Raw genomic sequence first — 22,854 nt, 5'->3', positions numbered from 1 at the left:
AGAGTGCCCTGTGTAGTGGATGATGTGTCTCTGTGTGCTGCTGCTTGCTAGAATGCGGTACATAGAGGGAGACGACAATGTTCAATCTGAATTGATCATGGACTGACTGCTGTTTTTATCTCCCAGACAGGAGTTGAGGCTTTTCCCCCCTTTTCTAAGAATGCTTTGCAAGACGACGTCAGACTCTACCTAGTGCAGGATCTCGGGAAATGATTCAGGCCAACAACGCATGAACGTAAACAAGTTGATTGTGGATCCGTAGCAGCAGATGGCGTTGGCTGTGTTTGTTGTTTCGTTGCTGGACGGACTCGCATTGACGGTACAGTTCAGAATGACTCTTCGCAAGACACCTGCTTATGCGCACAATCGAGGGTTGTCGTGTGCCCTCAATGCTTGAGCTTGTTGCATGGTGGTCGAGTTGTCGGTGTTTGTGGGTGTCGAATGTCCTGTCTACGATGTTCCGGAAGATTCCGGGTCCACATGCCCTCCGATGTGTTTTGATGTCTGGGTGAAGTGCTCAAGACGCAGTTCGAGACAGTCTGGAGGCAATAGTGACAGTCAAGTCCGACGATGCAAATATATCGGGGGCAAAGACTTGGGCAGATTGCACGGAACGATACCAGCGCCATGTATGACGTGGGAAGCACAAATGAGTGTATGCTGATAGCATTTCCTAGCCAGCGAGGTTCAGTTGGACAATATACACGGGATTACCACCTCCCAGCACACCTTCCCTTCGTTTTCCCCTTACTCTCCTCTTCGTTTCCTAACGTTGTCTCACTCTCTTTCTCTCGTTTCAAAACATAGCAACGCTCTCCCCGCTCCATCGGTCCGTCGGCAAGCGGCAGGTGAAAGACAATCCAAGCCTTCTTCGAGTCGCAGAGAAAAGCACTTTTTCTTGTTCATCGGGGGAGAATAGATAAAAAGAAGGCGAGGAAAGTCTTTCGGGTCGGTTGACGTATAAATTTTATCGTTCGGGTGTGGACGTAAAAAAAAGTTTGATGGTCCCCTTTTATATCGGATCGAGGGCTGGTTTTATTCGTTTAAACGACAACATCTAGTGGTGAGGCTCCTCCTCATCCTCCTCGATCATGAGCCAGTCGTGCTGGACGGGCTGGCCGCCGGCGGCGACGGCGGCGTCCTGGCCCTCAACCTCGACGGCCATGCTCTCGTACTCCTTCAGGCTGGCGGCAAGGTCGGTCTCCTCGGGGGACTTGGGGGTCTGGGGGACGGAGAAGGTCTGAACCTGGCCCTGGGCGTCGGAGTCCTTGACAGCGGCAGGCTTGTAGGCCTTGAGCTCCTTGAGGTAGAGCTCCTGGACGAAGTCGGCTGTATCGGGGTTAGCGAGGCATGATCGACAACGACAAAGGCGGGGTGCAAGTGTGGTTGAAGAGGGCGACGACGGGGAGGTCTGGAACGGATGATGTTGTGCATTGAAAGGCATCGTCCTTCGGTATTGGATTCATGTGGGACAGTGACAGATTTCGATGTTGTTGGTTGATAGTCGATGACCGATATCGTCACTCGCGGACCACTCAGCTTCGGAGCTTTGGTCTCCCTTGGCCGCATCGGCAATCCGACCAGAACCGCAACGAACCATCGTCCCGCATCTCCCCGGGGCAATTGCGACAAGATGAAGGACAGGAAAAATCGGAAAAGGGATTTACGAACCTCTCCGCGAGACCGTGGGGGCGATGAATCCCCTCATCTGGACGGCGCTGGGCCTCGCCAGCCGAGTGACAGCCGAAACGGCGCGCTGGTCATGCTCGTCAGTTTTTTCTCTTCCCACTTCCTTCCGACCGCGCGACCGCGACAGCACCACCCCTCCCTGGGGCCACAGCAAAACAACATCATCAACGGGGGACAGAGGCAAAGACTCACGGTAGCTCTGGACAATTGGACGAGCATCTTGAATGTGGGTGTGGCTGGCTCAATTGGGGGAGGAGGAGAACGACACCGGGGGGCGGATGGGGGGTGAGGACGGCAGAGGTGGTTGAGGGTTTTGTACGGACGGGACGTAAAAAGCTGGAGAGTGAACGAGCCAACGGCCAGCCGGTTGGACGACGCAGTGATCACCGCTGTGGTTGGGCTTTGTGGGTGCCTCAGGCCGCTTTTTTCGCTGTCTTTCTTTCCCGCCCGCTCGGTGGAAGGAACACCTCTCTCCCCACCTGCACTGGCGGCTCGGGGAAACGAGGAGCAAGAATGGTGGGCGGTGGACTGCCATCACGTGATGCGATTCCCACCGCCAATTCATGCAGAAAGCTGCTTTACTTGCAGCAGCTGCTGGGTTCTAGATCCCGTGGAATAGCAAGCGCTTGACGGCGTACTTTCTTTGGCCAGGCAGCTTCTTCGCAAGCTGGCAAACGGTTTCGTCAGTCCACCGACATCATAGCCACCGTGGCTGCCCCCCGCGACACCAACGTTTGGGTCCATCTCCCCGGCCTAAGCTCCATGCGATCCGGCTAGTGTGCCGAGACCTTCTTCATCGTCTTTTCACTTACATCATGACCTCACACCTCACAGACCTTAGCCTTCGTCGTCATCATCCCACCTTGTTCATCTGGTTTCCCATGTCAACCGATGTTGGCGCTTCACCTACGTCGTCTGTGAGTTGTATTGCTCGCATACAGTCACGCATCGCTGGCCCACATATGGTGAAAGATCAAGTGATCATGAATTCATAGCCTCCCCCGTCATCATCGGGGGACTGGCTCGCTACCTAACGCCGTCAAACTCCAAGCTACACATCAAACCCAGAAACCACAAGCTGCGTTAGTTGCGGTTTAGGCCTCAATAGGTATTATCTAAAGAGATACAAGCGTATCTCGATACAGCCGTACCCCAAATAATAACATCTTGGTGAAAAAGTGTAATCACTGTGTCCGTCTCTGTTTCTCTGTTGTCTACGGGTTCCGGTCAACGTCGCCCGGTCTCTATTTCTTTTGGCGGTAGGGGATGCGCTGCTGCGACTCGGACGACTCGTGGCTGTGCTCCTGCTTCATGCGAGGAGTCCTGCGCATCTCGCCCCAGACTCCGGCGCCGAGCCACATGACGCCCAGGATGGCTGCGGGGACCGAGTAGGCAACGACGTATCGGTTGGGCGTGTTGGCAAGCTTGAGACCGAGGCCGCCGTTGATAATGCCGAGAATCATCAAGGCTCTGCCGTACCAGATGTGGACGTGGCTGATGATGCCGCGGCCCTGGAACTTCTTGTAGTACGCGTGGTGAGCGTAGCCGAGGAACGGCTGGATGGCCAACAGGGCGGTGACAGCAGTACCAAGGAGGGTGTGGGTGTTGTTGAACAACTACGAGAGCATCACGTATCAGCTTACGGTTCAGGGCTTGGATGGAAAGAGTGGCCCGACGATGGGGCATCGGGAGGGGAGACCGTCCGCGGGATGGGAAGGGACGCGGTCTCCCGGGTTTTACAAAAGAAAAAGCAACTCACATAATCGTTGTCGCGGGCATAGGCATAACCAGTGCCGAAGCCAACCCACATCAGGGCGAAGGCGACGGACTGCCAGACAGCGTGTGCCATCCACTTGCCCACCAGAGGCATGAGCATGGCGCCGAGAGGGTACAAGGCAACAAAGACGATCGACATTATAACGCCGTGAGCGAGGAGGATGGCGGACTTGCCACCACCACCGTTAAATACAACGCCGCTGCCACCGCTGGTAGAGCCGCCGCCGCTGTTCCCGCTACCACTTCCATTGCCGCCAGTCGAGGCCCCGGTGAATGGGTTGCTGTCGGACGAGACGGTCGCCGAGGTGAGGTCGAGGGTGAAGCTCGAGTGGTCGTCGTGCTGCTGGATGCTCTGGCTGTTGCTGGCCGAGTTGATAGCGCTGCCGGACTTCCAGGCCGCGATCCAGTTGGTGCTGGCCGAGTTAAGGGACATGGAGCCGCCGCTCCAGGACGCGCAGTTGGTGCAGAGGACGTTGGCGACCATCTTGCCATTCGAGACGCCGGAGCCCCCGAGGAGGGTCAGGGCCGCGCCGTTGTCGGAAACGGTTGGCATGTTGTGGCCGCGCGCGGTGCGGGGGCTTATGGTCACGTTGCCGGCGCCGTCGGTGTACATGATGAACATGTTGGAGTTGGACATGGTCGAGCCGGTGCCGAGGGCTACCCACTGGTAGCTGGTCGGGGCGGACATCTGGAAGTACAGGTTGCCGGAGCCAGAGCTGGCGGCGGCCTGGGGGACCGCGACCTTGAAGCAGACGTCGTTGGGGCACGCCTGGACGGGGTCGGCAGACGCCGTCGCCACATCTAAGGACGTTAGTCACTGAGGAGGACAGTTTTGAGTTAGCAGAGCTTACAGAGAGCCGCAGCCAGGGCGGAGGCAGTGAAGGCCTTCATGATGATGTGTGTCTTGCTCGTCTAGGTGGTTCAGAGATAACTGAAAGTTGTGTTAGTCGTTGGGAGCTCAAGTAGTTGATGTGGACCCGCAGCTAGTTATATCAAAGAAAGCACGTCGGAATGTAACGTACGTCTTTGTGCGTTGATATGCAGGGAGGCTCCGAGCTAGTCGTTGGAGTATCACGGCAACTTGAGACGGGTGGTAAAGTGAAGGGTTGGGAGCTCCGGGGTTCTTATGAAGAAATGTCGGGTGAGCGCCGGCAGCCCAGCTCCGTGGCACGTTGAGAGTAGGATGTGCGGTGCGGTACTAGGTTCAAAGCGTCGGGTAGCTAGCCAGCTAGCAGGAAGAGGACGCAGCGGTACGGGATACAACCCCGGTGGCTTTGCCTTTTGGGCGCGTTGTCTTGGTTTCTGCCAACCGTTTTGCCATGGGATTTTGGGTTTAATGGCACCTGCTTGTTGCTCCCCACGTCGTCATCCCAGGAATCTTGGCGCTGGGAGGAGAGGAGAGAGAGATGGGCATCGACTTCGACACACTAGCACAAAGTCATCTCTTTTCTTGTGCCCTTCGTGTCTCGCCCCAGGAGTCGGCCCCCGGTCCCTGGCTACCCTCCCAGTTCTTCTTGTCTCTCCCCCCATTCGCCTCACACTCGAATCTTGGCTTGGGGGAGTGCGGGCAACGGGCCAACTCTCTCTGTTTCTCTGACAGTCAAGCCACGCAGGGGATGACCCCTGGAGGACCTGTAACCCACGCATAAGATAGCTGGGCTGGGCTGGGCTGGGACCGCCAGGCTCTATCGGATTGGCAATTGGTGAGTGCTGAGTAGGCCGGAAGCTAGCTGGAGGTAGCCGTGGACAGCTTGCACGGTAAGCTTTCAACCGTCCAGGGCAGCAGCAGCCCTCGGAGAAGGCTAGAGATCAGCATACGTAGGCCGGCATACCTTAGCTAGACACAGCCACGAAGCCGAGAAGTTGTCATAGGCTCAGTCCGACGGTGATCTGCCCGTTTGTACACAGCAGCATATACACAGGCAGCGTTACAATGCGCAAGTGACTGGTCATGGGCATGGGGAGATAGCGACCCGCGTCGACGGACCCGGTCGGTCCAACACGTTCCCCCGGGGCCAACGAAGCCTAAAAAATGGGCGGAGAAACTAACCAGGCACGCTGGTCAGTGGTGGTGCCCCTGGTCGTTATTTTGGCTCCTTGCAGTGTCTTAGGTTGGATCTGGGCTGCTACCCTTTCTAGCGTGTCAGACAGAATCGGGAGAAAGGTGATTGGGCGAAGGGTTCACAAGCCCCGGATGCTAAAATGGAAGTGAGGAAGGGCCCTGGGACAAGCCGGCGCTCTGGGAATGCGCCTGCGAATACCCAGGGCTTGGCCGGGCCTCACTGCTGCCGCCGCTTCAGTCCCAGACATCAATCAGCATAATGGAGGAATACTCATCCTCTCAGCATCATCCGAATGTTCGAATGCGATGCGCGCCGCAGAGGCAACAGTCAACAATGTGAAGAAACATGAGCAATCGAAGGGATGCGATTTGGGGCGTGGAGGCATGGGGACGAAGGGTCCGGGCCGGGAGCATCCCAGGGCAAGAGAGCATATTTCTACGCAGATGGGACTAGCGGGCTCGCAGGGGCTTCTATCTCTCGTTTTTCTCGACGTTCTGGGGCCTATTTGGGACCGTGGGCAGTGACTGATTTCTGCGTTCTTAGTACACTGCATGGCGAGTGGTCTGAACTCTATTAACGAAATGAAGACAGGAACCACGGCGAGGGCGTGGTGGTAGGGCAGGGACCGTAGGGGAGAGGGCAGGGACCCAGTGAAGCCGAAGGGATGCTTAGTAGAGAGAAACTGGAAACGAAACGACGTGTGGTGATGGACATCGATACCCTGCATATGCGGTTGTGTACTTTGCTGAATTGGCGATGCCAATGCCAGTGCGGAAAGTGCCAATGCCAGCGAGCGAAAGTCTAGGTGAAGAAGCCAATGAAGTTGGCGGGCTGGGCATTCAGACTCAGCCTCCCGGAGGTAAAAAGGTGCCGTTGCGGGCGGTCTGGGGTCTCTGCTGCCGTAAGCCTTGGTCAGAAACATTTGTTTTGGAGATATCGGACAGCACTACACGAAGCAATGAAAGGTGGACGACGTGAAGCGTACGCAAGCATTCCATGATGAATGCTTGGCTTGGGGGCTTGTGGGAGTGTCTGGACGAACGAGAGGAAGCGAAACATGTGGAACATGGAACATCACACTGCGAAGGTAATGGACGGAGTACCGATCAGCAGCAGCCATTCCCGCCACTGTGATAAGCGCACTTCCGGGCCACTAACGGCAAGCTACAAGCGGCCTATTCGTTATTCGTACCTACCTGGGCAGGGCGGCCAGTGGATGCCATTGCCATTGACGCGCTGCTGTGGGAGCCCATTGACACCGGGCAGCCACTCGCCCAGCATCACCTCACCCAGCAGGAGCGCGAGCAGGAGCAGGAACACATCGCATGAGGCACAGGACTTGGGAGCGTAGCACACGGGCTTGCACCTGCATAGAGCTGATGATGGACACGGACGCTGCTGCCCACAAGCCGGATGGTACCACCATCAGCATCCCGGTGCTACTGCTGGTGGGCTGGTTGTCCTTCCCGCAACATCTCCCGAGCTGTTGGCGCATCAAAGCAACCGCTTACACCCAACCATCTACACCTCTCATCCCTAACATCTCTGAACCGGCAGACCGACTGCCCAGGAATGTAGTGCAAACCATCACGCTTCTCGTGAGGTCTCTTGCACACGGCAGACGGCGAGAGTCCATCGCGGCGCCTATCGCCCACCGCCAAGTATTACACCTCAAGGATGTTGCGCTTCCACTGCTGATGATGACGAGGCACGTTGTCGCCAAGAAGGGGCTTATCTGACGGCAGCCGCAGGCTTCGGCACTGCTTCACCATCCCCTGCGACGATGCTGCATCTCAGCCCGAATTCACCGCTTACTCTGGCCCACGGCATTGGTCGAAGAGCCTTTTCCTCAATCCAATTCTATTTTCATTCCAAAGAGGCCTCACCCAGGACCCTCCTCGATGTGCGCCTGAGGAGGGCCTTGACAAGGTGCCTCGAGCGCACCACCACCACTACTACCTGACGGATACCCCGTCGTCGGTCAACATCTCGACCGCTGACCGAGGAATGCAACCAGCCCAACGCCAACCCACGTGTGAATACTTGGACATCTCAGTCAATTCTTCCCTGATATCGGCCAGGACGTGCACACCACATATGGGTATCTGCAATGTTCGTCGATCAAACCGTCCAGCAAACGACCCGTCCTCCCGTCCCGATTTGTCAAAACCGCCAACTAACACGGCACCAATGGGACAAGCGCCGATCAGCACCAACGCAGGCCGCGCAATGCTTTCCCTTCCTTCCAGCCTTCACATCATTGTTCATTCTAGACCCTGTTCCATCTTCCCACAAGGTTGCCCAGAGGCCGGAAGCTCATTGCCTCTACTGGTAGGATTCCGCCTGAGCTTGACTCCCGCGCGCTCTTGACGCCATCAGAAACATGAAACCATCTTACTGCAGGTGCTCGGGACATTGGCACCACCAACCGTCTTCCCTGCCATTCGTCTGACGTTGCGCAGGAACTTGCCCGTTTTCTTTTCATTCTTGGCTAATGTAATGACGCATATCGATCCGATGTGCATTCGTACGCCCACTGGGATAACTGTCAGTGTCTCTTAATAGCACTGTCTCGACCCGGGTCAAGACTCGCACAGTCCGGTAATACGGATCTTTGGCAGAAGAAGACCGATTCTAGCAAGCTGCCTAACCCAGTCTGCCAAGGTCCAAAGGACAAAGCTCTGTCGCGCAGATCCAGGGACGCGAATACCGGTTGACTTTCCTCTGGGCCGTGTCAAAGCTGCAAGCCCAAGCTCTGCCGATGGGCCGTACAAGTTCAGGGCCTTCAGGCATCTCCCAGCAGAGCGCAAACAGCACACAAAACATTGAAGCTCCAAGACACAAAGAACCCTCAATAACATCAATTTCTGAAAGCAGCTTTGAAATTGCGTCACTGTCAGTGGCTCAGGGTTGTTCCCCCCGCGCTGTCGTCGACGCCAAGATTTCCCCTCCAACGACTGCATGCCAGCGCCCAGAGCCACCCAGGACTATCCTGGAGGCGTGTTGAGGGAGGGATCCAATGGTCTGCTACGCCTCTAGGCACTTGGCAATCTTTCGTTCAGTTGACATACTGCGCATCATCTCCAACACGCGCTTCATCTCGATGCTCCCGCCAAGCCCTATAGAGTTGGTTCAAGACTGTGTTCTGATGGCCACTCGCTGCGAGTTTCCTTCGGGGATCGTCCCAAAATTCTAAGCCTCAAGGTTCGATACCACAGCGGGATGGCTGATGCTCGTCGTACGTCAGATGATGCCAGTTGAGTGGTTAACCCCAAACACTCATAGTCACATTCGAGGCAGTCCGTAACGATTGGCAAAAGTTACCGAGGGTGCTCCCGGCCATTCACGAGAGACTCCGCCACTGTGCCAGCCGCCGTCCTGTCACGGCGCCGTCAACGAAAACCTTGATTGCTCCCGACGATCTCTCGCTCTGTTCAGTCCCCCCCTGACAGTAACCGACTCGTCGCTAGTGATCTCGATGTGTCAATCCGGCCACGGCGGCCGGAGTGGGGCCGCGCGGGGACGTCGCCTTGCCGAAAGGAGATTGCACGCTGCCGTCTGACCCCGGGATGCTGAGTCGGGTGAACAGTCCCGATGTAACGCTGTTAGCTGGGCAAGGCGCAACAGTCGTCCCGCGCCGAACATGAGTTACCCCGGCGCTGATCCACTTCCACAGCCGCCGTCGTTGATATTCAGTCTAGTCCATCCCCAACCGAGACTTGGGGGAGGCTGAGCAGCTGTCAATTTGACGTTTAAGCTTCCTTGCAACACTAACAAGCCCCAGGAACTACTACACGCGAATGGAACAAAAACAGTCCCGAATCCTAGGGCATGCCCAGGTCTTCGGACATGGGCGCCGCCAAATAGACGCTGCCGGGGTCCGCATTTCCCGTTTCTCCGCATCCTCCATCTTACTCCTTCTTCTTTTGATGCTTGACAGCACACCAGCACGACGACAGCGTTCAACGACGCCGCCGTAGGAACCGCACATCCCGTACCAGCTCACCGGATCCAGAAAGGAGCCTTGCGAACCGGTCAGGGCTTGGTCAAGGTTATTTAATGCTGCCCAAGAGGGAAGCCCTTTCTAATCGCACCCCTTGATTACTCGTGAAGCATAGCACTTACCCCGTGCGCTGTTCTGTAAATGAACGCCAAGCTCATAATTTGCCAGCTGTTCTTGCCAGGCAGGAAAGCAAAGCGGTTTGGTAAGCAAGCTATGCAAATTGTTTCCGGAACTTTTGAAAAGTAGTTGTCATCATGAGACTAGAGACGAGGCACCATCGAGAACTGTGCGCCGCGCAGGCCTATCTTGGCCATTTTTGCTTATGCATCCGAAGTCCAGTAACATGTGTACACGCATCGTCACCCCAAGGCATAATCAAGCATAACTTCTTCAGCCCGTGAAACACGAGACCAACTGGAAAATTAAGAAAGAAAAAGGTTAAGATGGAGAAAGACCCTTCCTGGTATTTGACAAGTCGGAGAGGGAGGAGGACAAAAAGTTAAGAAATCCTTCCTCATGCGTATTACGGACGGAAAAGATCCGAAATGCCCGAACGAAACGAACGTGCGCCGCCGCCGTTTTCTTTGCTTCTGAAGCTTCGCCTCTCCAAGTCGTCAGGGTCGTCAGCCCAGCAGAATCCGAACTTGCCAAAGACGAGCTGACGCCGCAAGCCTGCCGGAACACCGAACGGGAGGAGGGAAGGTGAGCTCACCGAAGCAGCAGCCTCAAAATGAGGAGGACGACGACGGTCCGCCGGCACGGTATGTCATCATCCGGCTCCAACGTCCTTTGGGAGAGGGAATCTGACCGCGGATGCCGTGGGCCGCGGTTCCTCTCAGCCGTTCTGTCCACATCAAGTACGTGGTGGCTTGGTGACGCCGACGCGGCGAGCCGTCATATTGGAGGATTAACAGAGTTGAGCCAGGTGTGTTTCTCATGCAAGACCGCCGCTTCGCTGGCCCGTCCGCCGGAGCCGGCGGTTGATGGAGAGACTCTTCTCCTCCTGTCGACATCAGGCCCATGGCTTAGTATCGAGGTCGTGGAATCTACGGATCGCCCGCGGGAGAGGGTTTGTTGAGGTCGTGGAAGCAACGGATGACTTCTGCACCTTTGTGCATGGGAAGAAAGCCTGGTTTTCACCATAAGAAAAGTCAAAAGCTCGTATATATTTCCCATGACGATACTGAACTGAAAAACCACTGATCTAACGCCCGTGAGTAGACGGACTATCCCCCGAGTTTGAACGTCTTCTGATGCTCTCGACAAAAGACACCCCCTTCCTCGAATTAGACACACTGCCGAATCGGGTTGTAAGGTCGGGGGCTCTGCGTTTCAATCAAAAGGGGGCGTCGTCTCAAACAATTCCACGCTGACCGGTCTGTGCCGCGGTTGCCTGCTCAAACTTTTCCCATCCTAACACTGCGCACAAGTGTATTCTCGCACCAAAAGACAAAACGCCATTGCTCTGTGCTGTCTCTGAGTCTAGCTCTCTGTCTCTCTCTCTAGACCTCTGTGGTGAATCTAAACGCGTGACTCTCTAGCAGGCTGCTCGATGCGACGTAGCTGAAGCCTCCGAACGGGTCGTCCTCCTTACCCGACAACGCGCTCCAGTGGTCCTTGGAGATCACCACAGGGCTCAGCGACAGGTCGGTGAACTCGGGCGCAAAGTTCTCGGCCAGCTCCGGGTCGGTGATCAACGGCTGGATAGGGGGCTCGACCTCTCTGGCGGCAAGCTTCTTCCAGTCGATCTTGCGGAAGAAGCGGTGGCCCTTCATGATCTGCAGGTCCTTGGGCATGTTGGCGCCCAGGCGCTTCTTGGGGTCCTTCTTGAGGAGGCGCGTCAAGAGGTCCTTCGCATCCGGGCTGAGGAAGTAAGGCATGACGAGCTTCTGCTTGACAATGTTCTGCTGGATCTTAGCGTGGTTTCCGCCGCGGAACGGCGGGTTGCCCGTCATCAGATCAAAGCCAAGCGCGCCAAAGGACCACCAGTCGACGGCCTTGCCATACTTCTGCCCATTAATCACCTCGGGAGCCATGTACTCCACGGTGCCAAGCATCGAGTTGCAGTGGTCCTCTGAGGGGTCAACGGCAACCTTGGACAGACCAAAGTCGGTAAGCAGCAGATGACCCTCGGCATCCAGCAGACAGTTTTCCGGCTTCAGGTCACGGTAAACAACGCCCAGGCTGCTGTGCAGGTAGGAGATGGCCAGAAGCATCTCCGCCATGTAGAAGGCCGCGACAGGTTCGGCGAACATCTTCTCCATGTTGAGGTGCGTGAAAAGCTCGCCGCCCTGTCCGTACTCGAGAATCAAGTACAGCTTCTCATGGTCCTGGAAGGCGTAGTACAGGTTGACGACAAAGGGGTGTCGGTTGACCGACTCGAGGATCTGGCGCTCCGTCTTGGTCTGCTCAATGAGCTTCTTGTGCACCGTCAAAGACGCCTTCTTGAACTGCTTCTGGGCATAAAGACGTCCGGTGTTGCGCTGCTTGACCAAGAGTACAGTTCCGTAGGTGCCCTTGCCCAGGCAGCGCAGAGGCTCAAAGTCGCCGGCCGTCATCTTGCGCGCAGGCGCGTTGCCGCCCTCGATGGGAATGATGTTGCCGGTGCGCTCGCGCACGCTCTCGTCGACATAGTCGTGAGTCAGGTTGATCTCATAGCTCGTGGAGCCGCTCTCAGAGCGCTCGCTGCCGGCCTCACTCTGGGTCCCGTCGTTGCTTCCGGTGCGGCTCATGGCAGCGCTGCGGATGCCTAAGCCGTTCTCGCCGTGGCCGTTGCGGGTGACGACGGTGCTCATGGTGCTTGTGCGAGAGGAGGTGTCAAGGCTAAGGGGCTCCATCTGCATGCGGAGCTTGGCGATGCCGGACACGGCCGGGGAAGAAGCGCCGCGCATGACGGGGCTGCAGTTGGCGCTGACGACGTCGTCGATGCGGCCGGGGCGAGCGGCGCGCTTCGACTTGACTGAGAGGGGGGGAGTAGCGCAGACGGCGCCGACACCATAGTCGTCGTCCTCGTCGCCGGAGGTGACGGGGGTATTTTGGAAGCCGCGCACCGTGTTGAGTGCGGGCGTCGCCTTGGCAATCATGGTTCCGGTGTTTTTGAGGGTTTTTTATGGAGGTCGCTCCTTGTAGTAGTGAATATTGCCCGTAAACGAGGGGCGCGCGGGGGCTCTCCGCTCGCGCCCGAAACTGGCGGTGGTCTTCACTTTTGTGGGTGGTTTAAATGGGAAGCACAAGGAGCGTGCCTCGTCGTCGCTCGGGATCAGCGCGCGGCTCGGATTCGTAGTTTCGCTGGGTCTTCTTGTGGCTCGGATATCGCATCTGACGGCGGAAGAATGAGCAGGAGTTGTCGTAAGAATCTTTCTTATTATGCATTGGGTGGCGGTCGGTTTCTGGGTAAGTGTGGTGAATGTGGGAAATGGTTGTCTTCACCAAAATGGTGGTGTTGAAGGGAGGAAAAGGGAAAGGAGGAAAGTTCAGAAACAGGGCCTGGCGGGATAAATTCAAGAAAATTCAGCCCGCCTTGCCCGCCCGCCCATGCTGCCCGCCCAGGCCTTTCCTTACCCGAGCCTGGGGTCTGGAGGGGAGAATGGGACGGGACAGGCCACCACTGCAGACAAAGTACCCTGTCCTGCGGCGTTTCCCCTGTAATCAGGTACCTGCCCAGGTGGTTCCTACACGGAAGCCAACCAACCACGACAAGTCCAGTCAGCCGGCGAGTGACTTTTCGCCCTTCACATGGGCGGCTTAGAGGGGAGGATTGGCGTGCGGAAGCCAAAATATTCGGGCACCACCCGCGCTGGGTCTTCAATTTCGGGCCTTGCCATTGGGCAGGCGCGGCAGGCGCAGGGGCTAGCACCTTCTTGCCCTGCTCGATTCAGCCCAAACATGTACCTTACACTATTCTGGGTTTCTTTTTCCTTTTTTTTCGTTGGTTTTTTCCCATCGCCGCGGGGCTTTGACATTTCAGGCTTGTTCCTGCTTGCATCTAAATGCCACCGCTTTAATTCGCTACCAGCCCCTTCTGCAGTCTCACCTCTGCCGCCTGTCGACGCTCTCCAGGCCTCAGGTACCTGCCTATCCATACCGAACACCTGCCTGCCTCATCTGTATCCAAGGCCGGGTAGCAGCGGGGATCAGCATGTCACCCTCCACTGCTATTGCCGAAAGCGGTGGACGGCGTCCGCGGAGCGGGAAGGTCCCAATCTGTGAATCGCTGCATGCCTGATGTTACAGTCAAGGGGGCCACTGGCTTGCGGTCTTGTGGTGCTCTGTTGTTGGAGGCTTTACAAGAGGCACACACAAGCACCACCACCTGACCGTTGCGTTACCCGGTTGTGGAGGCTGGTCAGGAATCCTTCGAAAAACCGGGCCTCGCCTTGCCTGGCCCCCTCTAAAAGGTGCGGAAATTGGGAGCGAAGAAGGGGCTCGACGAGGATGATGACGTCCGCGGATTGTCACCGATTTGTGGGGTGCCCCGTGCCTGGGTGGTCTGACAACGGTCTTGTTCATTAACAAACCCGTACCTAATAGCGTCCGCAGCCGCTAATTTTGCCTGAAATTTGCTATTTTTATGCGCTGCCGTCTCCCTGCCCTGCCCATTAAGGCACCTCAAGGGGGAAAACAGGAGGCAACACCAACAAGGCCGTCGGGAATGTTTGCTGGCGCGCAAGACCGTCTGAACAAAGGAGCCCCCGAGGCGCGCATCGAGGAGAGAAGAAATGAGAGTTTGAGGCATGTCTCGGAGAGAGCGACGCTTCAGAAACAAGGGAATGCGAAATGCGACACTGGCCCGAGATGAGATGCCGTCCAGACTTAGTCAGGTCGCGCAAAGGGCATGGTCCGGACTCCGCCAAAGCGTTCCTCGCTGCCAATAGATGCAACCTGAATTCTTGCGACTCAGCTCCTCTCAGCGTCTTGCATCGAAAATGTTTGGCCTCGCAGGATCCAGCTCGCTAAATGAGGCGGATTCAGGATTCAGCTGAAAGTCCAAGAAATGCAAACAGCATCCATCACATCACGCACACAAACACATGTTCGTCGCAGCAACAGCAGCAACCACCACGCACGTAAACTTCTCCACTGGTTCCCACTGAATAAGCTGCTGTGATTTCCCGCTATCAACCCTGTTGAAACTTGGAAGACGAACGCTTCTCCAGAGTCACATGGCCGATTAAATAAGCAACCAAACTACAACTCTCCCAAATGCCGTCACCTTTTTTTCTTTTCCGTCTCTTCATGCTCCTTTGCATAATTACACCGGAAGCTCAGTTCGCCTCGACGTTCGTTCTGTAATGCGTCTCGAGACTGAACCTCGCAAAGGGGCTCCTCTGTCTCAACCGCTTGCTGAACCGGAAGAAGATCCACGGCGTTATGCAGAACACAGCCGCCAGTCCTGCAAGAACCGTCCCGGCATAGTTGGCATTCAATGCGCCGTACATCTCGTGGGCCACGAGCGGCATCAGACCCGACGCGACCGCCCTCACCAGGGCCAGCCCCGAGAAAGCCGACGCCGAATACAGCAGGTAGGAATCTGCAAGGTACCCGCTCAGCGTGTGGCTCGTCTCGTTGGCGGCGAATCCGACGAGAACAAGTGACATTGTGGGCACGATCCAGTGGACGCCTCCGACGAGAGGCGGGATGGTCCACGCGAACCATGTCAGGCCGATGGCCTGGGCGGGTGCTGCGAAGGCGAAGCCCATGATCTTGTCTTCCCTGGACGAAACAGTCAGCTTTTTTTTGCCCGAGTCCCTGACGGAAATCAAGCAGAATCTTACGGTTGGACGGGGACTTGCTTGCGCTGACAGTTCCGAACCACCTTCATATCCCAAAGCCGAGGCAGGAAGGTGAAGAGAACCCCCACGGCGATGGCCAGGAACGGCAGTGAGGCTTGCGTCCTGGTGAAGCCGAGCGAGACGTAGACGATCGTAAGCGCCTCCGTGAACAGATAGATCATGCTCCAGGACGACGCCGAGATGAGGGCGACCATGATGACCAGAGGCTCCGTGAGCAATATCCTCGCCGGCCTAATGATGCTGATCTGCACCAGAGCTCTCCAGTCGGGCGCCTCGTCGGGGTTGTGCCAGCTCAACTCCTGGATCTCAGTCTCTTTCCTGATATCTCGGATGATGCGGCCTAGCAAGAGGCTGGGCCTGCTCTCCCTGATCCCGAAGAGGGCAACAGACAGAGCTCCGGTGACGATGGCGGCGCTGTTGAAGATCCACCGCCAGCCGAGGGCGTCTGAGATGTAGGCGGCGTAGACGGGCCCCATGCACAGCCCGATCACGGCCCCGGCGTTCCACAGGACGATGATCCAGACCCGGCGCTTGGTGTTGAACATGTCTTCCACGCTGCCGGCGATGACCACGGACGGGACGGCGGATGCGAGGCCTGCGACGAAGCGGCCGACGTAGACCGCCGAGGATGAACGCGACACGCCCGTTAGGAGGCAGGAGAAGCAGAACGCGGCGCAGGATACGAGGTAGGGGATCCGACGGCCGTAGAGCTCCGAGAATGGAGGTATCAAGAAGCCTGCGACGGCCTGGCCAAGCTGATACCTGTTGCTCATGAGTTTACGGGCACACTGCGCGAGGCCTCTCGGACTCACGACTCACATGAGGGTGAAGCCAACCAATGATGCTTGGCGGCTTAGTCCGTACTCTGGCCCAGCTTCAGCAGCCGCCACGGCCTGTGCAAGAATAAGTTCAGCATGTCTCTAGGTAGATTCCTGTCCTGTTACGAATCCGCTGTCTCTGAGATGGAAACATCGCGCTCCAGTGCAGAGAATGATGAATACAGCGGAGGATTCTGCCTCAAGGCAAAATGCTACGCCTTCGGGTCTTGCCGATCTGCGGGCCGCTTCTGCTTATGACGGAGTAAGATTTGGACGTGACATACTCCTGTTGTGCTTATGACGGTGCTGACCGATGTTAGTTTTGGCTATACTGCGGTGCATATAACAACGGACAGCCTTACGTGTAGAATTCAAAGAAGATGATGATCACGGTGTCGAACGCCTTTCTGGAGAGAGTCCAATTCCGGGGGTGCGTCTTGCAGTCTCGTTGCCAGTTGATGAGCCCGTCGGTTTGTCTCTCGACACCGTAGCGTGCTAGAATGGCGGATTCGTCGGTTTCCCGGACGGCAAGCTTGCTCTTCTCGACAACGAGCTCTTCAGAGCTGGAGGTCTCGATCATGATCATCTTCCTCGGCAGACGGTTGAAAAGGCTTGGATGGCATTAGAAAGCAACGATGAGGATAAACGAGCACAAGAAGTCGATCAGAGAAGAACATATACGCTGGCTTTTGCAGAAGGATACCAATGCCCTTCTTGAATTATCTAAGATGGGTTCCCGCATCAGCTACTGACGAGGCCACGCCCAGGGAGCACCATTCATCCTAGACAGGCATCTCACTCGCATGTACTGTCCCAAACCAGAATCCAACTTTCCAGCTCGCTTACAAAACAGAAGCCGCCTCGGATCTAGAGAATGGCGACCCATCGAAATACCAGTACTGGACTCGAGCATTCTCGCGCTTCTTACCCATTGTCCGTTTTTGAGGCTATTGAAAGGATTGCATGCTGCATGTGAGACCTTTGATGGTTACATCTGCCATAAGCACTTAGGATGCTGGCCGCTGGGCTTGCTGTCCAATCGGGCCGCAACCTCCTGGCCGTTCTCGCGATCTACACGGACCAGGCCAGAGTCGAGTCCGAGCCTGGGTGTCTAGCGCGACAACGCCGTTTTTGGTAGATCTATCTCGCCAATTGAGCCTTTTCGGGAGCCAAGCCTCCCCTGCCTTCCTGGAGGATTATTCAGCCAAGGTGTGTTGGCGAGTTGATAGGTCACTGAACGAGGGAGGTGATCGGTGTTGAGATTGTCATGAGTCTGCCTGTGTTATGTGCTGGCGGCGGTGTGATGAGCCCGATTTGAGCCGGATATCGCGAATGATTGATGAGTTTATCTACCTAGTGTGACCCTCGAAGAAGGTAGGGCGATCCCAGCTGTGAAAAACTTGAGAGATGCGACATCGGCCTCTCGACTAGCCTTTGATTCACTTGGTGTTTCTGCTGTCCAGAGTCGTACGTCTGCGAAAGCATATCAAGTCTACGCTCAAAGCCATGCCGAGCAACGAGGCAAACCCAGTGCTCTGGGGCTCGCCCGCGCAAACCGGCGCGGCCTTCGACTTCAGAAGTAAGTCCCAACCGGACTCCAGCGAATGTGTAATTTAACCCAGTTCTCACGCCACCGTAGGCGACGTGGTCACGACTCCCTCCCAAGGCATGCTCTTGGCTATCGCTCGCACGACCCTTCACGATGATGTCTATGGCGAGGACTCTACGACGAGAAACTTCGAGGAGGAAATGGCCAAGACGTGTGGCCACGAAAGCGCGGCTTTCGTTCTCTCGGGCACCATGGCGAACCAGCTTGCCATCCGCTCACTCCTGCACCAGCCGCCGCATGCCGTCCTCGCCGACGCCAGCGCGCACATCATACACTGGGAAGCCGGCGGCGTGGCGCACTTGTCGGGCGCGATGGTCCAAGGCATTCGTCCTGCGAATGGCCTTTACCTTACCCTCGAGGATATCAAGAAGCATGCTGTTCTGACGGATGATGTACACAAATGTCCCACACAGGTCGTCAGCATCGAGAATACCAGTTCCGGGGTGGTTATACCCCTGGCGGAGTTACAGAGAATCAAGGCATGGGCTTCGACGCATGGGGTCGCCGTCCATATGGACGGGGCTCGCCTCTGGGAGGCTGTATCAGCAGGAGCGGGCGCCTTGGACGACTTTGGAAAGTGTTGTGACGTCTTGACGCTCGACTTTAGCAAAAACCTCGGTGCTCCTATGGGTGCCATGGTGTTAGGCCCAGCCGAGTTGATCCGGAGACTGAAACGAGTCCGGAAGAGCATTGGAGGTGGCATGCGACAGGCCGGTGTTCTCGCGGCGGCAGCTCGACAAGCGGTTGTTGAGAATTTTGGGTTGAGAAACAGAGATACCAAAGGGGTCTTGAGGAACAGTCGTGTTTTGGCAGAGAGGGTTGGGAGGATGTGGATGGAGAGAGGGGGGAGGTTACTCAAGCCTGTCGAGACCAACATGGCCTGGTTGGATCTAAAGCGCTGCAATATCGAAGTCAAGGAATGGAACGCTCTCGGGAGGAAAAACGGGATCAAGCTTGACGGGAAGAGGGTTGTGCTGCATCATCAAATTGATGAGATGGCCATGGAGCGTCTGGCTACAGTGATGGGTACAGCCCTTGGTCATGTTGCAGAGGGGGGAATTGTGGGTAGTACTATCAGAGCTCGGCTGTGAGTTGTGTATTGTCTATCCGTAGAATTCCAAGGGTTTGAGGAGATTTCGAAATGCCTTCGATGTTGGTCTGCACTTGCACGAGGACAATCGTTGAGCTGGAGCGAAGTGAACCAGTATAAGTCGGCCCCACTCCCGTTGGCATCCGGTGGCTGCCCAAACGCGACCTGTCAGCTTACCTAATCAGAAATTTTCCAGTGCAGCTGGCGCGACTGGAACCTCTGCATGGAGCTCTACCTTGGAAGGCAACCAGCTACCTATCACCACCCGGAGACAATCACCTTCAGGCTGCCATTGGCCGCAGTTATCCCGCTCGCTCAACTTCTCCTTCTTTGAACTTCTGTCATTAGTCGATACTCTACCTATTTTCGCAGCTGATTCCTGGGGCCGCGACAGCCCCCGTTCCGCCCAAGATGATGCATCCGTCGCGACAGGCCTACGTGGAGGAGGCTATGGACGAGGACAGAGGAATCGCGCTCGAGGACATTCCTGTCGATCATGACTACGAGATCCCTTCTGCGGCCTCCGGCGTGGCGCCTGAGAAAGCCTCCGCCGTTCTGGCGCAGATGGAAAGGAAAAAGTTGGCCGCCAGCATCGCGGTGCCTACCGACGACAACCGAGTACGCGCGAGGCTCAGAGAGCTGGGCGAGCCCATTACACTGTTCGGAGAGGGCAAGCCCGAAAGACGAGACCGTTTGAGGAACCTACTTGCTATTCAAAAAGAGATGGACGATGTCGATGTCGAAATGCAGGAGGCTGGAGACGACGACGCGGACGACCAAGACGAAGAATTCTATACCCCGGGAGGCCCAGCACTGTTACAAGCACGTATCGATCTCGTCAAATACTCGCTCCCCAGAGCGAGACGACGAGTCCAATTTCAAAAAGCAGAGTCGACAATTCCCTTGCGCACGCACGTCAAGTTCCGAAAACAGATTAAGGAGAAGTTGGAGGGCTTCGAGCTTCAGGGCAGTCAAACAGCTGGCGACCGAAATGTCAGCATGACGAGGTTATCACCGAATGGAGAGATTGTCGCGGTGGGCAACTGGGGAGGAGGTCTGAAACTCATCGAGGTACCCAGCCTGGAGCAGAAGATGAACCTGCGAGGACATACCAACAAGATCAGCGGTCTCTCATGGTATCCGGGCTCTACCCTGCCCGAATCCAATGTGTCTCCGAACACTGTCAATGTCGCGTCTGGAGGAGCCGAAGGTGTGGTGCATCTGTGGGGACTTGAGCAAGACACACCGCTGTCGACGCTGTCTGGTCATAGTGCTCGCGTGTCCCGTGTCGAGTTCCATCCCTCTGGAAGGTATGTGGCATCTGCCTCAGACGACACGACATGGAGACTCTGGGACGTGGAGACCACCGCGGAGCTGTTGCTCCAGGAAGGCCATTCGAGAGGTGTTTATGCAGTGAGCTTCAACGCGGATGGCTCCCTTTTGGCCAGCGCCGGCCTGGACAGCATTGGTCGCATCTGGGACTTGCGATCAGGACGGACAGTGATGATTCTGGACGAGCACATCCAACCGATATACGCCCTCGACTGGGGATCGGATGGACACCGAGTGCTGTCAGGATCGGCAGACGGCTGGGTCAAGTGTTGGGACGTTCGGAAGGTTCAAAGGACGGCAAACCTGGGAGCTCACACAAAGGCCGTGTCTGATCTCAGGTGGTTCAAGGGAACGGACGACCCGATTGATGGGCACCCCCCTGGGGTTGACGAGAGCGGTGCGCAGCAGCCCAAGAAGGCCGGAACATTCTTCGTATCTGGTGGATTTGATGCCAAAGTCAAGATCTTCTCGGCGGACAACTGGGGAGTCATCCAGACGCTAAGTGGACATGCCGGTCCGGTTTCCAGTGTGGACGTGAGCAGAGACGGAAAGTGGATTGTCAGCGGAGGGCATGACCGGACGGTGAAGCTCTGGGGTCGCAATGACGGCGAGGGAATCTAGACAGGCCACCCGGCAGGTTGCGAAAATAGAAGCCCAAATAGAATAACGAGATACCCATGCATCACAGTAAAGGCAAGGAGCTTCAGTGACCGCATTCTTGAACTAAGAAAGCCGACGCCAGAGCAAGGCACGGGCCAAGTCAAGGGTCTTAAGTGGCTACTCAAGGTCACGTGGAAGTAAATTCGCGATTAGATAACGCGACTCAAACAGGACCCAAAATCCACTACTCCTGCAAGACCAAGGTACTGCATCATCCAACTCCATCTCGAACTTTGCGACAGCGCGCGCCACCTTCCCATGACCAATCTATCTTTTTGCACCACGCCAATCGCCGAACCAAAATCACCTTAGCATAACTGCGGCGATGGCTAGCATCGATCGCTATCGGCCATCAAGAGAGGCCTATCAGCCGCCTACTCTCCCTCCAGGTCCTCCGCGGCCAGATCGGCAGTCGAGATCTCCTGCGCGTCGCCTGGACGTACCGCCAGCCGTTCCATCTCCTCCGACACACTCTTCGCGAACCTCACCGCCTCGACCACTTTCACAACGAGATGCGCGATCGCCACAGCGCTCAAGGGCGCAAAGCCCGTCTGGGCCCCCACCCAATCAGTGGTACTTCACTAACGACGAGGCACTGAGCACGCCGAGCGTTTTGGATGGAATTTCCCCGGCGGAAGAACGACTTCGACGCGCAAAAGGTGTTAACTTCATCTACCAAGCCGGCGTCCTGCTCGATCTGCCCCAGATCACTCTTTGGGTTGCGGGCGTCTTTTTCCATCGATTCTACATGCGATACAGCATGGTTGAGGAGAAGGGCGGCATTCACCATTATGTGAGATATTTCCGCTGCCCCCTTTGATTCCGTTACGATCCAGCTCGGGTCTGACGAGTGTCAGACGCAGACGTCCCTTCCCAGATCCAAGCGAGGAACTCAGAAAGCCCAAGCCGAGCCAGAACTAACAGACTCGATCGAACAGAACATTGCTGCTACAGCTCTCTTCCTTGCGAACAAGACAGAAGAGAATTGCCGTAAAACGAAAGAAATCATCATTACCGTTGCAAAAGTCGCGCAGAAGAACCCGAAGCTCATGATTGATGAAATGAGCAAGGAATACTGGCGCTGGAGGGACAGCATCCTGGCATACGAAGAACTTATGTTGGAGCTGCTTACTTTTGACCTAATGGTCGACAATCCCTATCAGCGGCTATTCGAACTGCTGGGCCAGCTCGACATTGTCCACAATAAGCACTTGCGCCAGTCGGCATGGGCCTGGTGCAACGACGCCTGCCTCACATCGATCCCTCTCCTGCTTGAGGCTCGCGATGTAGCCATCTGCGCCATATTCTTTGCCAGTGTGCACACTAAGAATAAAATTGAAGACGTCAACGGCGAACCGTGGTGGAAGGCCCTGAAGGGCAACGAGAGGAAATGCACTCGCGCAATTGATATCATGCAACAATTCTACACGGAGAACCCGCTGAGGAAGCAGAACCCATCTCTCCCATCGCCGGCCTTCGATCTGGAGAACACAAGGCAGCCGAGAGACCCCATGAGCCAGGATGCCCTTTCATCGACGGCGGGCACGCCCTTCGAACTTGATAGGGGAACGCAAAGTCCCAGGGCTCGCATCAATGGCCGCGATGATGTCACCAACACCGAGTCTGGATCACAGGCTACTCTCAAGGAGCCGGAAAGAGCGAATGGTAACGGCGCCGTATCTCCAGGCAAGAGGAAGGAAGTTGAGTCTGATTCTGAGGGTCGGGACCAGAAGCGCGCGAGACTATCCGATGAGGATGAGGGAGAGGTCCTGGATTAAAATACTGGGGCAGAACGAGGATCATCAATTACGGCACGAGGATCGTCAATTTGAATATTGTAATTATTTAGGGACCCGGCGTTTGGGAGGTCCATCGATCTTCACGGCATGCGGACTGGCGGTCGAAAGGCAATTGACCACGGGTGCGGCATCACCCTAGTATATCATACGGATCCCGTTTTAGGCAGCCTTGCATTCGAGCAATGTGGCTCGCGTCTGGAATCTAGAAAGCACCGAGGGCACG

The 22,854-nt window shown here is 56.2% G+C and overlaps 5 protein-coding genes across 5 annotated transcripts; 1 reads left to right on the top strand and 4 right to left on the bottom strand.

Moving 5' to 3' along the window:
- Positions 1-1,057: 1,057 nt before the first annotated feature.
- Positions 1,058-1,908, bottom strand: GCG54_00004557 (uncharacterized protein; the record flags this gene model as incomplete). The annotated part of the gene is made up of 3 exons (XM_045404605.1): positions 1,058-1,329; positions 1,672-1,756; positions 1,882-1,908. The coding sequence occupies 3 exons, from the start codon at positions 1,906-1,908 to the stop codon at positions 1,058-1,060; spliced, it is 384 nt and encodes a 127-aa protein (XP_045262548.1).
- Positions 1,909-2,933: 1,025 nt separating this feature from the next.
- Positions 2,934-4,356, bottom strand: GCG54_00004556 (uncharacterized protein; the record flags this gene model as incomplete). The annotated part of the gene is made up of 3 exons (XM_045404604.1): positions 2,934-3,305; positions 3,449-4,266; positions 4,317-4,356. 3 exons carry the CDS (start codon positions 4,354-4,356, stop codon positions 2,934-2,936), a joined length of 1,230 nt encoding a protein of 409 aa, XP_045262547.1.
- A 6,677-nt stretch (positions 4,357-11,033) lies between these two features.
- Positions 11,034-12,614, bottom strand: GCG54_00004555 (Serine/threonine-protein kinase psk1; the record flags this gene model as incomplete). The annotated part of the gene is made up of 1 exon (XM_045404603.1): positions 11,034-12,614. One exon carries the CDS (start codon positions 12,612-12,614, stop codon positions 11,034-11,036), a length of 1,581 nt encoding a protein of 526 aa, XP_045262546.1.
- Positions 12,615-14,795: 2,181 nt separating this feature from the next.
- Positions 14,796-16,727, bottom strand: GCG54_00004554 (putative transporter; the record flags this gene model as incomplete). Its single annotated transcript, XM_045404602.1, has 5 exons — positions 14,796-15,243; positions 15,306-16,085; positions 16,143-16,216; positions 16,426-16,447; positions 16,504-16,727. The coding sequence occupies 5 exons, from the start codon at positions 16,725-16,727 to the stop codon at positions 14,796-14,798; spliced, it is 1,548 nt and encodes a 515-aa protein (XP_045262545.1).
- A 920-nt stretch (positions 16,728-17,647) lies between these two features.
- Positions 17,648-22,610, top strand: GCG54_00004553 (putative WD repeat-containing protein; the record flags this gene model as incomplete). The annotated part of the gene is made up of 6 exons (XM_045404601.1): positions 17,648-17,720; positions 17,781-18,142; positions 19,213-20,706; positions 21,222-21,405; positions 21,492-21,625; positions 21,690-22,610. 6 exons carry the CDS (start codon positions 17,648-17,650, stop codon positions 22,608-22,610), a joined length of 3,168 nt encoding a protein of 1,055 aa, XP_045262544.1.
- Between the last annotated feature and the right edge of the window lie 244 nt (positions 22,611-22,854).

Source organism: Colletotrichum gloeosporioides, assembly GCF_011800055.1.
Source record: "Colletotrichum gloeosporioides strain Lc1 chromosome Unknown consensus_54, whole genome shotgun sequence".
NCBI classification, from domain to species: Eukaryota; Fungi; Ascomycota; class Sordariomycetes; order Glomerellales; family Glomerellaceae; genus Colletotrichum; species Colletotrichum gloeosporioides.
The sequence above is the reverse complement of the archived record's forward strand: the minus strand, read 5'-3'. Positions and strand labels throughout refer to the sequence as shown.